The following is a 17,548-nucleotide window of genomic DNA, read 5'->3' as shown; positions in this document are numbered from 1 at the left end:
CTAAGAAAAACTTTGAACCCCTGCTCTTATTTGTTAATTATGCACTAATACCACGTGATATACAGCTCTTAAGTGAATATAACTAACATCGAGGCATCAGAACTAAAGTGAGAAAAGTACAGGAAGGCACATCTTGTCATCATCAACATCAAGTATATCAGGGAGTTCATAAACATCGTGTGCGTCCACCTCTCCTGAAGTTTAATTCACAGCATAAATGCATACCATCATATAACTGTTCTGAAAAGAATGTTTTAAAAGTGATTGATTGGCTGTTACTGGCATACCACTGCAATTACTGTTAGACAACTATATTTATCAGTTTAGGCTCGGAGCTCTCCGGTCCCTTTATGCTCATTTCATTGCAGCCATTATTGTTTTGAGCTACCTCTGCAACAAACGCCCGTATTTCACGGCGCTCACATTAGACGGATGAATGCAGTGTTCTTACCCTCGGTGACCTGCAGTTCATCCTGAGTGCCATCTGCGCGCGGCTTCTTCTGTGGAGTAATGGCGCCGCTTCTCACGGTTGCTACTCCCGCGTGGCCAGGAACCGCGCCTGTCAGCAGCACCTCTATTCTCTCTTCAGCCCTGCTCCTCGCCTGGCAGCGGATGACAGCTGCAAGAGAGAACATGCGTCGATTACCTGCGGTGCCAGTCACGGCGACATTCGAGATTTCACGTTGCGGTTAATGTTTGCACCGAGGAGAGTGATATAGAATGGTAGACAGACCATGGATTTCTGGTTTTGACCCGACAGCGAAGCAGCAATTCACTAGTGCTATAACGCATGCTTGTGCATTACAGTACTGATCATCGCCTTCCCCAGTATCCATCTCAAATTCTGTGCAAAATACTCATTGTCGAGATTTCAAATATAACTATAAACGTAGGTTAACGTCATTAATTTGATAACATTGAGTGAACATGATGCATACGTACCCTGTCACCCGCAAAGTGCCCAACGTGTGCTTCCTTGCAGAGAGACACTGTCAGCAGGATTTTGTTGGGTTATGTAACATCTACCTTTTTTCAGAAGCTTCAGTCTTGGAGTGCCCTTACAAGGAGTTCCAGACTTTATTTCAGGTAGCTAATGTGAATCGAGAGGGAGCCCAAGACAGGGCTCCATTGGAACTAGAACAATTGATATGAATTTTGAGAATATTATTATTAAGCCCCAGTGATGTGTCAATGCAAGCAACATCTTGCACAATTCTTGGTTGTTGGGTTTCAGCAACTGCATTCATTTTGGATTTCCTGCGGAATACTTTTCTTTGCTTAATTTTCAAAATATGGAGACCGGTTCAAGCAGAAAATGTCTTGTAGTAACTGATGTGTGCTCAAAGACAAATTCCTATCAGTATCTTGCTTTAATTTTGGAAGTTGCCCTAGTGTCCGCTTCTCACACAGGCAACTGGTGAAAAGATTTCACATACTTTTTGTAAAAATTACTTCTTTTAACAGGGTTTTGCTCTCCAGTACACTTTTCAAGGGTCCATGGGATATTATTTGAGGATTGAAGGAATCAGGATGTTTGAACCCCATTACTCCCTTACGGGCTACATAGATGATACATTTTTAAACACACAGGGCGATGTTCTCAAGGAGCTATCGCCGAGTTAACGGCACTTTAACGCAGCCAAAGCCGCGATAAATTTACCGCCCCATTCACAAGCTGGTGCAAACAGCCGATATCACCAGTTTTCCGGCGATAGCATCCGCAAAAAACATCGCTACGGATGACCCCGGCAACTATCGCTAATGATATGCAAAGTAGGTGTTCCCGAGCAAAAAAGCAGCGAAAACACCAGTCCGCAACATTCACAAACACCAGCCCGATTTGTGATAAGATCACAAAACATGCGATAAGGCGCGGTAGCACCAGGAAACTAACACCTGCTCTGACCTGGTGCAAAGTCGGACTACAACCTGCACCAGAAAAGAGAGCCCAGCCCAGAGCCACACCTGAAGAACAACAGATGCCATGGAGCCACTGAACATGCATGCCGGACACCCAAGAGGGCCACAACACCCACAGCCACCACACCCAGGACCCCCCTCCCCGCCCCCCCCACCCGGCCAAAGACATGCCACATCAACTACATGGAATCATATACCAAATAATCCACATGATGTCGCACAATCTGGTGACATGCATGTGTCGTCACAAAAATTAGCATCTCACATTCACTTTCAAAGCAACAAATGATAATTTATTAAAATAAATCTGAGAAGTTGGCCTGGTATATGCTGTCCACTAGTTATAGTGGGCACCCTGTACCAGTCCAAACAACCCCTTATTGATGATAGGTTAAAGACAACTTTTATTGAAAGCTATCCTAGTGGTAGCTATGGAGAGCAGCCTTCAGGCTAAGTCTTGAAGGAATGTAAAGCAGCTTGTTTTACCAGTCTATAATCTCTTGAATGGCTAAATTAAAGACAACCACACCAGGTAGATATATAACATATATGTATTTATTTCTAAACACTCCCTCCTAGTCTCGTTATGAGGCTAGAGGTCAAAACACATAAGTTACACTTCAAATAGTACAGTAAAAAAGCACAAATACACGTCAGGCCCTAGGGGCGAGCCAAACCATATACTAAAATAGTGGTACAAGAACTATGACTTAACAAGACACAAGGCCTAGCTTCTATGGGGAAAGTTGCGGTTAGATTTTTAAAGATTAGAGACACTTAGAAATGAGTCAGGACCAAACCCTTTGGGACTTAGGAAGTTCTAGGGTCAACACCCACGGGAGCACCAGAGTAGTCGTGTTACCTCACCCAGGGAAGCCGGGTGCATAGGTGTCAAAAGGTGTTGCGTCGCGTCGTCGATTTCAATGGGAGCTGGCAAAGAAGTGCTGCTGCCGGGAAGATGCGAAGTGTCTGAAGAGATCCAAGCCTGGATCGAAGTTGAGAAGAACCTGAAAGCAGAGGGGACAGAGTCTGGGTCACTTGCCAGTGACCAGGAGGACGATAGGCGGATGACCACCGATGTCGGGTGATTTCAGGTGAAGAAGCTGAAGCTTGACTCTTCAGCCACAAGGACAGGAGGCGTCGAGGATGACCAGGAGCTGGATTTGATCTGTCCCATGAAGGATGTCGAGTGCTGCAGCGTCGATGCCCGGATGCCCGGATTGGACGCAACAAGCCTTGGTAACAGCAGCCAACGCAGAAAGGAGAAAGATGCTTCGGTGCAGACCAGCAAGGTCTGACGGAATCACCACTTGGTAGGGAGTCAGGGCACATCTGGAGCAACCAGGGAAGCCCAAGGAAATTCAAAATTACCTTCACAGGGACCCGCCAGTCGACGGACCAGGGATCGCGAAGGGACCTCGAGAGGAAACACAAAATGGCGGCCTACGGGTCACTCGGGGTGACTAGGCCAACAATCTTCAGTGGATTCTCTGCTCGAGGTGGGGGCTATAAGTAACCCCAAGCATGACTTCAAGAGAGGTTGAGAAGTCAATGCACTTGCAAAAGTGCATGGTGACCAGGAGTTCTGGTTCCACGCTACTCACGAGGGCTATGGGTCTCAGCTTTGCTGGGGACTCGGGTCAGCCTCGGAGATGTCTAGAAATCCTCTTCCTGGGCTGCAAATACTTCGGAGTCTGGCGGGAGCTACGGAGATGCAGACCAGCAAAATGCTTCGTTGGTGCCTGCCAAGCAGGGAAGTCACTCCTTGACCCCTAGGGAGATTTCTTCAGTCCTCTAGTCTTTAGTAGAGCGTCGAAGTTCCAGGAATCAGCTTCAGCGTTTCGTCCAGGGATATCTAAAATTCTGGTTACAGAGGTTCCTTACTTATACCTAAGGAAGGGGTTGGACTAACTCTGGGGACCCACCTATGGAAGGGTTTGGAAAAACGGGTGGCTACAACCATTTCCTTTGTCCAGTTTCACGCCAGAGTTGGGGCTGGAAGCCCCTGAACCGGTTTGAGCTGGACTATGCACAGGGACACCAAATGTGCCCCCAGTGCAGGACTTCAAAGCACTCTGAGAGTGCTCCCATCCAGCCCCAATACACATAAGCCTGTCTGGGAGGTGGTTACACCTCCCTTTGACAGGAAACCTATTGTCTAGGCCTCCCCTGCCGGAGTTTCGGTCAGCAGCAGGAGGTCTGACCCGTGTCTGTGGCTGCAGCATCCATTTTGTGATTCCAGGTCTCTGTTAAGTTTCTACCGGGTATACCAGTACTGCCATGTCTCTCCCTCTAGAAGGGTGGGATCATATTCTCACATCAGGAATTGATGTGGGGGCATGATTCCAAGGTGTTTGACACCAAACACGACATGTTTCTGTTCAGCTAGTCTAAAGTTAGCATTAACCGTTTTAGATATAATGCACTTAAGAGTATATGGTCAGGCTGCACCACTGACAACCCCGGAGAAGAGATTCTGAAGGCTGCAGAGGGGTTCAGCTCATGCTTGGGCACCCTCTCACATATAACCAAGCACCCTCCCTTCAGGATTGATAAGGACTGCCATAGGGGTGACTGATAGGTTACTATGTGCAGTGATAGGTGAGGTATAGTGAACCTATACTTCAGTAAGGGGGGCATGCATCACCTTACCCAGGCTGCAGTAGCAGACCTGTGGTGTCATTTTGAAGGGCTTTCCAGGGGTGGCACAATACATGCTTCAGCCCCTGGTAGGCCTCTGGGGTACCTATGCCCTGAGTACATAGTATACCATATACTAGGGACTCATAAGGGTACCCCAGAATCCAATCTGGAGTGTACCTAAAGTACATGCAATCATTTTAGAGAGGAAGCAGCTAGGCTGGGGCCCTGAATAGCAGGGTCCTAGCCAGACTAAAGTCGAAAAACAGTGAAACACCAGCAAAAAGTGGGGGTAAACATATGAAGCAGATCCTACTCTCCTACTTTAAGCACAGAACATAAATGAAGTCACATGGCGGCTCCCCTTGGGACAATCCGTAGGTCACACCCTGCAAGACAATAATCATGAGAAAGTGTGGCCTGCGCACATCAAGGGACAGAGAGAGAGCGAAAGAGAGAGAGAGAAAGAGAAGGAGAAAGAGAGATAGATAGATGGACAGAGAGGGAGAGAGAGAGACAGACAGACAGAGAGGGGGAGAGAGAGATAGATGGACAGAGAGGGGGAGAGAGAGACAGATGGACAGAGAGGGAGAGAGATAGACGGACAGAGAGGGAGAGAGAGATAGACGGACAGAGAGGGGGAGAGAGAGACAGACGGACAGAGAGGGGGAGAGAGAGACAGACGGACAGAGAGGGGGAGAGAGAGATAGGCGGACAGAGAGGGAGAGAGAGCGAGATAGACGGACAGAGAGGGGGAGAGAGAGATAGAGAAAAGAAGAGAGGGACAGGGAGAGAGAGAGAGAGTGCCGACACTGCGCACCCAGGCCACACTGCTCACCAGCTGCCACCGGTATGTCTCCAACCACTTGCCGGTATGTAGTGCAGTTCACCAGGTCCCGCATCTGAGACAGATCCATCATCTGAAACAGAATCCAGATACCTGAATGGCAAAGTACATACAATTGCACACGACATCATTGCCTGTCCGTCCCTGCGCACCCAGGCAGCTGCAGCACAGCCCCTCCTGCCGCCCAGCGGTTCATGCCCGCCCCTGCGCACCCAGACAGCTGCACCCCAGCCCCTCCCGCCGCCCAGCGGTGCATGCCCGCCCCTGCGCACGCAGGCCTCACTGCTCACCTTCCACCACCGGCGTGTAGAAAAGAGGGCCCGCCACTGCAAGCCCGGGGTCCGCGGACATGGCACACTCCACATCATGCAGCCCCGCTCCGCAGGCCACCAGGTCTCACATTTGGTGCTGGGTCTTGATTACTCCATGGCAGAGGACATACCAGTGCACCTGGCCTCATCGCAGGCTGCACACTCGCTCAGCCTCATAGGTGCCACTAACTCTGTGATCCAGGAGGCGACGTCACGTGGCGGTAGGCCCACGCTGCCTGCTGGCTCAGGCCTACACTGCGGTCCAGCAGGGCACACAAAATCTGAGCCATCCGGACCACCGGGACGGGGCATCATCGCAGGCTGCACACCCACTCAGCACTTAAGGTGCCCCTACCTCAGTGCACCGAAAGTCACCGTCCCGTGGCGGTGAGCCTGTGCTGGCTGCAGTGTATCCTGTGCCACCAAGTCTGTGCCTCACAGTCATGTACCTTCTATGATTAGGTATTGTGGTGCGGACGCCATCATGTCCCCTCCGGGCCTGCGGATTGTGATGTTGCAGGCCCCTGGGCCCCCATGCCTACATTCAACCACACAGATACACCTGAGAGAGGTTGGAAATGGCATCGAGCACGTGCGCCCAGCCCTTTTTATTGGCAGGGTCACATGTGTGTGCTGGATGGGTGTGGTGTGGGTGTAAACCAGCCATGAGGGAGTGGCCGTGGCATGCTGACAACTAGACCTGTGAGCAGCAGATCACTACAGGGGAGTCCTGGCACACGTGGCGTTGTTGTCCCCCCCTGGAACGTAAGCGTAGTGGGCTTGCCTGGCGTATGCCAGTCCAGCTTAAGGGTGCAAACAATGACCCCGGGGCTCTGGGCATGGTTCCGTACGGGGCTGGACAAGGAAGAAATAAATGCGTGTGTCACTGTTGTTGTGTCTGCGCCACCCCGACGACAATCGGCAATGTGTCACCCTGTGACCCAAGTCCAACGACATGAGCCACATGGATGTAAGAGGAATTCACTGACCCTACATTCATCCTCACTACCACACTTCAAACACCATAGAGACAACACATCTGTGTGATTCGGAAAGTTTAATGCACATTCAGTGGAGTGTTGCATCTGGAGCAGTACAGGGCCATGCAAACCCCACTTTCAAATGTTGGCCCGTGGAGGGCCAGTAAGAGTCATTCAGGGTATGACTAGTCCAAAGGAAGTGGAAGAGTTCAGTCCGCAGTCTGATAGCTGTGTCATTTGCGATCAAACAGAATATGGCAGTCCATGTCGAGGTCCAAGGTGAGTGTCGCAGAGTGTATCAGGGGACAGTGGAAGGTGATGATGCAGAGGGCAGAACCAAGCTGAAACCAGCCATGAGGCGGAGATGAATGCTACCGCTTCCTTCTGACCACGAGGGCAGATTCATCCATATCCTCATCCTCTGCTGCTTCATGTGCCTCACGTGTGGGTGGTGCTGGCCTTTCTCCAGCACTGTGTGGCAATGACACCTCAGGGGCCGGAGGTGGAATGTCTGCCGCACAGTGTGGCACTGACACTTCAGGAGGCGGAGATGTGGATGTAGTGGTAGCAGCAGCATGCATCAGCACAAGGCCTTGTGGGAGCAATGCCACGAGGATGGTTTTGAGGTCATTGTGGAACCCAGCTACCTCTCGCTGGTGTACAGCCGTGGCAGCGGCTCTTTCCGGATTGACCCGCTCCATGTTCTCCATGAACCTCTGCATGAGTCCCAACTCCCAGGCGAGCTTGCTGGAGCCACTCTGACTAGACAGTCGTTCTTGTCTCACAGTCAGGACTCTAGGGATGTCAGCCACGGTTTGTTGGAGAGCATGGAGCGGACTGCTGGTGTCCGTTAGGAACTGCGAGTGGTCCCTGATGGGACTTAGACACCCACGTATGACATCTAGTTTGTCTGCCATGCGGTCGAGGCCCACCCGCAGCTGTTCAGCCAGCTGCTCCTGGCATCCCAACACATGGCGTTGGAAGGCCTTGTGTTCATCGTGGGGGTCCTGGGAGGCACCCGTGGTGGTGGGTGCTGCCTGCTTTGTGGTCTGTGCAGGGGGAGAGGTGTCCCCCTGCTCCTGGAGGTGGACTGCGGAGACTGTCAATGAACTCTTGGAGGGCGTCGGAGTCAAAGGTGTTGTGGTCCTCTTTGTCATCAGAGAAGAGAGGTTGGGACTGCTCCGCAGGAGGTGTTGAGTGTCCCTCTGCAATGTGAAGAGGAGATGAAGTTTAACAATGTGTTCACATGTGTGTTGTCACATTGTACATGTTTACATACAGACTGAATGACTGTGTACATTGTGGCTGTTTCGGAGGAGCTGCCCTATTTGCTGCGGGACAGTGGACATTTAGACAGCATCACGGCTGTGTGTTTGTACTTGTACATTATCAACCCACATTTCCCTGCAATGCCACTTGTGATTGGCCACTGTCTACACCGAGTCAGCACCATTTGTTTCCTCTGTTCTGTGGTGAACGTGTTGCGGTTTGTGCCACATCATTGTCAATGTTGATGTGCTCTGCAAGTGATGTGTGTGTGCCGCATTTTGAGGGAGTTACCCCTGCAGTTCTGATATGGCTGCCCCTTATCCCTTACATGCGGTGTGCTTTTGACTTCTGTGCTTATACAGTGCTGAAATGTTGCATTCTTGGGTACATTGTTCTCTTGGTGTGCCTTCCCTGTCCCCGAGGTCCCAGGCATGTACTCCGGGGGGCTAGTGGGGTTCTGATTCTCCTCCCTACTTGCTTCGGCAACATCCATGGTTCTTTGCTGTTGTTTGGCATTTGTTTGTCTGTTTTTTTTCAACTTTTATGGTGATTTTCCCACCTGACGCGTGTGGAATGCAGGCCTGTCGCTGGTTTTCGCTGATTTTTGTATTGCGCTTGGCCTCATCGCAGCTCTTTTTGCGTTCGTGTTTCGCATTTTTGTGGCGTGGCGTTGATTTCAATGCGGCCATTTGACGCGTTGTCTGGTGGCACGGTACCGCCGTGTTGTGAATACCTGGTTAACACGGTGTACATTTCCTGCGATAGACTGCGATGTTGGAGGTTGCGTTATGTAACTTTTGCGATGGTTATCACACGTTCTTGAGAATATGCCCCACAACAATCTATTTCTAAAGCAAACACTTTGCTTAAGTACATGATTGATTCAATTTAATAAATCTTGAAGTATCGTCCTTGAACCCTATAGATCTATAAACTGAAGTAGCTATAGACTCTCAAATTACCTTTGACAGAAGTTGTTTCATCATCAAGAAGAGCTGTTGATTCTCAGGAGTTCTACACTGCATAATTTCCATATTTGTTAATGTATTAATGTAATCCATTACTATTGTCTTACCACTATCAAAATCAACCAGTGCTCTTGCCATTTCTTTTCGCTGCCTTTCACAACAGGAAAGTCTAGAGAAGGTCCTACAGGATGCATGTTAAAAGATCATTGGCTTTTTGAATGAAAGGGTCTCTTCATTAAATGAAGTTCTCAGGTATCTTTGTATCTTTAGAGGATAAAGATACGAGGAAAGACCTCACAAAAGCAAGGACTTCAATGAGAATTGTCCACTACTTGACATGTTAACCCAAATTAACCAGGGTCCAATTTATTTTATTTATTTGGCATGATCACATTGTCATTTTGAAGAGAAATGCTGCACATAAAGGAAGAGGCAGTACGGAAGAGTTTGAATGAAACATTTGTGCAAAGATACAGATTTTTAAGAGCTGATCAGAGAAACAAAACAGATTGGTAGCCTACACGACTGAAGCCCTACAACGGACTGATTACACTTTGTCGACGCTACCCTCTACCGCACCTAGACCAATTTCCCCTTCCCTGTTACCCCTGTTTACAGCCTTAAGGAAACTCTCATTACAAATTCAAATGAATAATTTGCATGTGGCCAGGTTGCATCTAACTGTTTATTGATTATCAGTTTTGTACAGTTTTGTAAATATATACCCTTTACTTTTCTACACACTTTGAGCTCTCTTGACTCCTATATATACACTTGAGCACTCCTTCTTACACGTTCCCTAGAACATTTTCCAACCTTCTTGACCCTCTAATGATTGTTCCTTTAAATGACTAAATAAATATATTGTAATAATACTTAGTGGTTTTTTCTGTACATTTATTTTCACGATTTACAGACGTTTGGGAGCTGATTAATGTAAACTCGAATAAATTGTCAATTCTGTTAATCTAACTCTTCCTTGAATAATTGGTCCAGGACCATTGTTTCTTTATAATATTCCAGTGATGGGGGCCTAGCAGACACAGAGACCGGATTCCAGAGGACATACACCAGGGTGTGACCAGTAAGCTTAGGTGTGAGGAATGCAAACTTCTGGGGGGAGTGTAGCAGGTCATGATGTTTATGAAGTAGTTTTAGCCAGTACCTTGAACCACTCTGAACACAAGTGTCAACAGCTTGTAAAAGGAAGGAAGTGTTTTTTTAGCCAAGAGGAATAACGCCTCATGACAAAAGGGGTGACTGGGTGTGTGTCTGGGCAGGATAAATAAGGTCCTGGTTGAGAAATTAAGCACCTAGAGAAGTAAAGTGATACTGAGGAAGGTCCACTAGCAGACTGTAGCAACAGTATAGTTTAAGTGACAATGCAGTGACAACCAAGGCAACATGCCCTACTTTTATAAGATGCATAATTTTAATAGAGACCAGTAAGAATGACAATTGAATTAGGAATTGGACCGAATTCTCAGATGAATTGACAAACTCTGACCCGAAACAATATATTGTCTTTTAATAGGGTCACTCACAGTATAGGTGATTTTTCTCAGCACTTGCGCGTACCCATGTTAAATCAATTATTGACATTTACAAAACCAAACACGTGCCCAAAGTGAGTTATGGATGTGAAAATTGGGAATACTCCTCTATACACTCTATTCAGTCTGCAGAGCATAAGGTCTTAAGAAATATACTAAGGATTCTGTAATATATGCCTTCTGAGATTGCGCTGAAGAAGTAGGTTTGGGTTACATTGCTGATTTTGTTTGTCTCTATCCCTTGCTCTTGTGGCTTTCTGTATGGTTGAAGGAGACGCTCAGACTTAATAAATTAATTCTAAGAGAATGTCTAGGCCTGGATTACAGGTTAAATATTCCATGGTTGTAATACATCAAGAGCACCATGGGTGAACTCAGTAGTCCCGATGATCTGTTTTCTGACCCAGACCACATCACTAAAGCAGATATTGGGTGGGTCAAGCAGGGGTTCGACGCTAAGGCTGGTTCAGAGTGGGAGGCTCTGGCACAGACTAAGAAAATGTTGACCCACTATAATCTGTTGAAAACGACAAGGAACCTTATTTGACCCTTGAGATTTCATGCAACCATAAAAAATTGCTGATTCTGTTTAGATTAAACATGATCTCCCAATTATTGTTTGCTGCAGATGGGTGGCTTAAACGTCTGAGTTGCCCGCATGCCCTTGTGATTACATGTCGATCCTTGATACTTTAAATTGTCTTTGTTATACATATATTTATATACATATATTTAACCCCTCTTGCTCACTTTGCCACTGAGTTCATGCTAGCCTGGCTGAAGAGGGCTGTTAGCCCGAAAACTGTCCCAGGATGCTTGTTTCCGGTCCAGGGAAGACATGGCTTGGCAGTTCGGCTGGACTGTTCCCATGAGGCACAGGGTGAAGACTGATTTGCATATAGCTGTGTCTGAACTGGGGTGGCAGAGTGAGCTAAGGAATGATGTTGGATTCAACCCAGATCTGTGACTGGGGGTGAGTGTTTGAAAAGTTTCGGCACCCCGTCCTTCATCTCCTTGTGTTTACTTTGTTCGCCCTAAGTTGGCAGGGTATGTCATCTCCTTGTGTTTGCTTTGTTCGCCCTAAGTTGGCAGGGTATGCCCAGACGTGGGTCTCTTTCTCACTTTGCCACTGGATTCAAGCTAGTCTGGCTGAAGAGGGCTGGTAGCCCGAAACCGGTCCCAGGATGCATGTTTCCGGTCCAGGGAAGACATGGCGTGGTAGTTCGGCTGGACTGTTCCAATGAGGCACAGGGTGAAGACTGATTTGCATATAGCTGTGTCTGAACTGGGGTGGCAGAGTGAGCTAAAGAATGAAGATGGGTTCAACCCAGATCTGTGACTGGGGGTGAGTGTTTGAAAAGTTTCAGCACTCCGTCCATCATCTCCTTGTGTTAGCTTGTTCGCCCTAAGTTGGCAGGTTATGCCCAAACATGGGTCCCTTGTTCACTTTGCCACTGGATTCAAGCTAGCCTGGCTGAAGAGGGCTGTTAGCCCGAAACCATTCCCAGGATGCTTGTTTCCGGTCCAGGGAAGACATGGCTTGGCAGTTCGGGCTGGACTGTTCCCATGAGGCACAGGGTCAAGACTGATTTGCATATAGCTGTGTCTGAACTGGGGTGGCAAAGTGAGTTAAAGAATGATGATGGATTCAACCCAGATCTGTGACTGGGGGTGAGTGTTTGAAAAGTTTCAGCACTCCATCATCTCCTTGTGTTTGCTTTGTTCTCCCCACATGGTAGGAAACCATAACATTTAGGGAAACTAATGAAGAGAAGCAGAATTTTAGATTTGTCTAGGGATTCTAGAAATAGATATGCCTGCCACCATCGAGAACAATGCTACATGTTATTTTTATGAATGTTCCAAAATAGACATTTTGGGGCACAATCTGATTTAAGACTCAGGGCCTATTTATGATGTGGGTGGGACCGCTACCGCCAGGCCGTCAGTGGCGCTCTCACCGACATCCACCATAGCAGTCCGACTGCTGCATTATGATGTGGTCGGCTGGACTGCAATGGTCAGAGTGACTCACCAATGCCTCCCACAGGCTCAAGCAGCCCGTCGAGGCGGCGGTCGGATCGTAATCCCTACAATGGGGGCGGTACCTGCGCAGGCACCGCCGTAGGGATTATGATGTCCCTTTCCAATAACCTTTTCAAGGTGACCAACTACCATAGAAAAGCTGTTGAAAAGGAACTTTTGGGTCCCGTTAGCAGGGCCCCTGTCTCCTGTGGGCCTCTGCTATATGGCCCCCACTAACATCCATGCACCGTGTGCCGGGCACCACCCTTTTCCTGAGCTGCTGGTAAAGCCACAATTGTAAACAGCATTTCATGACCGCCTCCATGGTGGTTGCATCGTAATTGGGCTGTGGGGACCGCAACTCCTTGTCGGACTGTCCCGTGCCTGAAACAATGTTGGTCGGATGCTCATCTGACCGTCATCGTAATAAGGTCCTCAGTGTCAAATTTTGTTCTGAATCCCTGTTCCAAACAAGCCTAATCTATCTATGGTGCTTAAAATTTAACTTTAGAAAATGCCTGTCATTTTTCATAACACCATATTTTTAAATCTCCTGTGGATCTGTAGTCACACATTTTCATTACTGAACCAAAGTTGCGCTTTGATTACTAAAGCGAGACAGTGGCGCATATGGTACTTCAGACCTGGATGAAAATGCTTTGGAGTTTTTTAGCCTAGGTCTTTGGCAAAGGGGGTTTGGATGCTCACATCTCAATCAACCAATCAAAGAAACTTTATTTAAATTATCAATGCAATTCATAAAAGTAAAGAAACATAATTACATCATACAAAAATTGACAGCAATAAAAATAATCAAAGTATGGCTCAGCATTTCATTTTTAAAACTCCTGATAAAAACCGTGATAAGAAGAAACATACGTGAGAACTGGATAAAGTCTCTAAGAATAATAAAGCAGGGTGCACTTGCCTTAAATTTAAAGCTAACAAGAGGGGGTAAAAATATGCCACTGGATTCAAGCTATCCTGGCTGAGGACGGGTGAAACCGTGAAACCGGTCCTAGGATGCTTGTTTCCAGTCCAGGGAGGACCTGGCTTAGCAGTTCGGGCTGGACTAATCCCATGAGGTACAGGGTCAAGACTGATTCGCAAATGGCTGAGTTCAAACTGGAATGGCATGGTGAGCAAAATAACGATGGATTTAGGCCCAGATCTCTCTACTGGGGTGAATGTATGACATTGTTCTGCATTCGCTCCATCAACTGTTGTTCTTGCATTCCTACCATGTGGCCCATCAAAGTATTACTTTAATGATAACATGATCAGTTCTATATTTTAGTTTCCTTACACATTAGGCATAGTTTTCTAAAAGTCTGGCTTAGATAGAGCTTCAGTTGTCTTACCAGACTCATGATTTGTCAAAAATGCTAAGAAAAATACATAAACAGAGGGGCTTTCAGTCAGCTCTTTTTATCTGTTCTTCAAGTAATTTACACCCACATTTGTATAATGTCTATATGGCATGGAGCAATAGGTCCTTTCAATTCAACCACTGCCTAGCTTCACTGTGAGCGATGCCATATTGGTTCTGCACATGCACACATTTACTTAAAATGTACTCCACTTCGGTACTGTGGCAGGTAGGCCAGTCTCTGTTATTATTTATTATAATGTATATTATGTTTAAAACTTTAACATAGACATCTGCATGTCACTTTTAAAAGAAGGTATTACTTTTAAACTTTCAATGCATACTACATTTGTTTGTAAAAAAAGAATAAGTAAAAACAACACAAGCTTGTCAAAGCAAGACCTACTGACATTACCAATGCTTGTTTTCTCCTCTTGATTGTTTGTTATGAATATCATGCAATCTTTTAGTTTTTTAAATGTACTTTACATGGAATCTTTGAATCAGAGTTTTTAAATAGTAAAGAATGTTTTTTAAAAACTGAGTTTTTGAAAAGTATATCTGAGGAGTTTAAGGTAATGCATGTATGCCTGCCCTGGTTCAACCAGTAGAGGTACCCCGTGAAAGTAAGGCAGCTACATTTAACTTGGAAAGGAAAAAAGGTGAGGGGGAAACCCTCCATGCATTTATTTCAAGGGTCTCAACGTTAATAAAATGAGAGGGGACCATATATTCTACAGAAGAGACACTTTAGTTTCCAGTGTTTACTATAAAGATATTAAGAAGAGAAGCAAATAGGAAAACATCCTCTAAATTCAAATAGAATTAATACAGTAAAGAAGAAAAAGGTTCCCAAAACTCAGATATACGTTAGCCCAGTCAATAAAAAAGTAGCCCATGAAAACCAATCCAATATGGCAAGACTACAAGTAGTGCCCAGTTTGAGTCAGGAATTTTGTGCTAAAGGGAGAAATCGACCTATAGGTAGTGGTAATCACTCCACAGAGTGTGTACCCCATATGTACTCCTTGATGGTGCAAAGGCAGAGAGCATATAAACAGAATCACTGGGGACAGGGAAAAGTAGATTGTTTTCCGAATAATATTTTCTCCCCCCTTCCCCTCCCGCGCCCCCAGGTAAGAAGGATAATTTGCAACCTATATCCGAGACCCATTCACATCCTCTAGTACTATATTTTAACATTACAAAAAGGAAAGGTCTACTGCACCACAACTGCTAATCCAGCTACAGAGAGCCTGTTCTGCCTCCTCTCCTGATGCTCCTCAGCGCTGTATGACACAGCGCACGTGCCTGCCCACAGGCCAGACCCCATTTGAGGAGCGCAGAGCATGATTTCAATTGCTGAGACACCGTAAGGAAATGTATTGCTTTCTCTCATTCCCCCGCTGCTCCACTATATCACTGCTAGTTGGGGAGACTTCTTTGCCTATTAAGGCACCCCTCCTGTTTTTGAATTCTCTGCTGCTACACGACTGGCATCTGCACTGTGCCCACCTCCTTTGGGAGCCAAGGGGAGGCTGGGCATGTGTTAGGGCGGCTCTATGTTTGAGGGAGGGCAGGCATGAGCTGCAGCATAAGAGAGGGGACACAACAGAAGTGAGAAGTCAGCAAGGAGGCCATGGGAAGATCATCAAGGAGTGTTAAAATTGCTCATATTATGTATACTGCACATATAGGACTTTTGTAAGTTGTATTCCAGTGCCTGTGGATGGTGGCGGTGGCAGTGAGAGAAGGTAGTTCAAAAAGTAAAAGTGTGCAGGTATGGGTGTGGCCCTAATATATGTGAGTCCGCCATTAGGTGTTCTGTGTTTGCTAAGTTCACACAAACCCTTAACGGTCCTACAGCTTAGCATAACATTCGCACAAAGTTATCTGTCTTAAGAGGGCTACATTGGGAACGGACATTAGACCTGGATCTGAGAGTCAGAAGGACACAATGAAAACTAGAGGGTGAAAACAAGTTGGGGCCCCATTGTGATGCCTTTGGCACCCTTGTATCCGAAGGAGCAATAGAGGTCTCACAAAATGAATGATAAGGAGCAGGGTGGGACAGGAAAATTGACTACTACTAGCAAGGGACAGGGAAAAGTTAAGAAAGCCCCAATGCTCCATCCTTTCCTGTTTTGTTCAGCAAGTAGACTTAAACTCCTCAGCAATCCCAATAATTTCCCCAACAAAAACTAACCCAATGCAAACCAGCAGATGTTAGAAGTGTTCTCAATAGTAAACACTTTGTATTGGTCGTACCAGGTCACCTGGACACTGACAGCAAGGAGAAAGGGATCTTTCAACAACAAGGCCAGGTAGCCAGGACAGATCTGCCTCCTTTTCGTCAGGAGATCGGGTGGATCAGGCAGTACTGCATTCTTTTGTTGGGCTGTTCTCCAACATTAGAACCATTTCAGCCTTATTTGTGCAATTGGCGCCTCAAGAAAGGTCGGAAATTAAATTTAAATCTTGCGAATCAAAAAAAGCAGGAATCCCATTAGCAAGGGGAGAAAGATCAAAAAAATTGTGTGATTTTTGAGAACCAGCCATCTAGGAAAATCATTAGAGTATCAGTCGTAAAAATAATACTTCAGCAACAATGGACAGTATGGTAATAACACATAGTGAAACAAATGTGGCTACTAATACCATACTTCTATCATCTACTATCATCATCATCACTGATCATACTTCTAAAGGGAACCAGCAGGTAGCACCTCATAATAGTGAAGGCTGCAATAACAATGATACTGATACTGTTCATTTGAAATGTTTCCCACTCATAAATGAGGGCATAACCAGAGAAGACATGGAAATAAAGGGATTCAAGGAAGGAATCTCAGAAATATTGCATGTCTTGGATAAACCACTGGAAGCGGAACCTCCATCAGGTAGCAAGGCAGTCCCGAAGGGAATGACATGTTACAGAGGAGGGACTGCGATCGTCAAGAACAGGCCTCACTTTCAGCTAGTGCAATTGGTCCAATCGTGAAAGTATTAGTTGCAACTCCCAGTTGGGAGTTAAAGAATAGTGCGATGTGCAGCCCAAGAAACCCGAATCAAGAGGTTTGGGGCACTTGAACATCTAATATCAAGAAGATAACACACTATACAATATACAGAAATCGACTTCTGCCCTAGTTATGTTTCAGAAGGTCCATTTGATATTCTGAACCGGCATAATATTTTGAGGGTTTTGTATCGCTTCCCAGATCTGGAGTATCTTAGATCAAACAACCTCCTATCTACGTACTAGCTGGTCTAAACCACATCATTATGCAAAATTACTTGGGAAAGACGATATACTGGCAGACCGGGTGATAAAGTTAAAAACTGTGAACCAAGAAAATAGCCATATTCCTTGAAGAAATAAGCAGATGGAGACAAGCACCCTACTGCTACTGCTTTGACATGTAGGGTAGCATTCAAAGGTCAGGAAAATGATATTTCAATGAACACTAATAACCTGGTAATAAAGATAGGTCCTGTTGGCAATATGAACAGACCCCTACAGATTTGGTCAGGACCAATTAGTAATTTACATTTGTAATCCACAAAAGCTAAATTCCTGATGCAGACCAAGAAGATACTGGACAGGGTCAAAATGTTCTGCAGATTTGTTGATGGAATATTGCAGGCTGGGACAGACAAACATTA

The 17,548-nt window shown here is 46.3% G+C and overlaps 1 protein-coding gene across 1 annotated transcript in view; it reads right to left on the bottom strand.

The window, feature by feature from the left end:
- CFAP47 (cilia and flagella associated protein 47) overlaps positions 1 to 17,548 on the bottom strand; it is a 2,697,962-nt gene that overhangs the window by 480,956 nt on the left and 2,199,458 nt on the right. The window contains exon 60 of the mRNA XM_085622577.1: positions 452 to 619. Within this exon, the coding sequence (XP_085478703.1) occupies positions 452 to 619 (168 nt within the window). The remainder of the gene's footprint in view (positions 1 to 451; positions 620 to 17,548) is intronic.

Source organism: Triturus cristatus, chromosome 8, assembly GCF_964204655.1.
Source record: "Triturus cristatus chromosome 8, aTriCri1.1, whole genome shotgun sequence".
In the NCBI taxonomy this organism is placed as follows: domain Eukaryota; kingdom Metazoa; phylum Chordata; class Amphibia; order Caudata; family Salamandridae; genus Triturus; species Triturus cristatus.
Note: the sequence above shows the minus strand (reverse complement) of the source record. Positions and strands in the feature narration are given on the sequence as shown.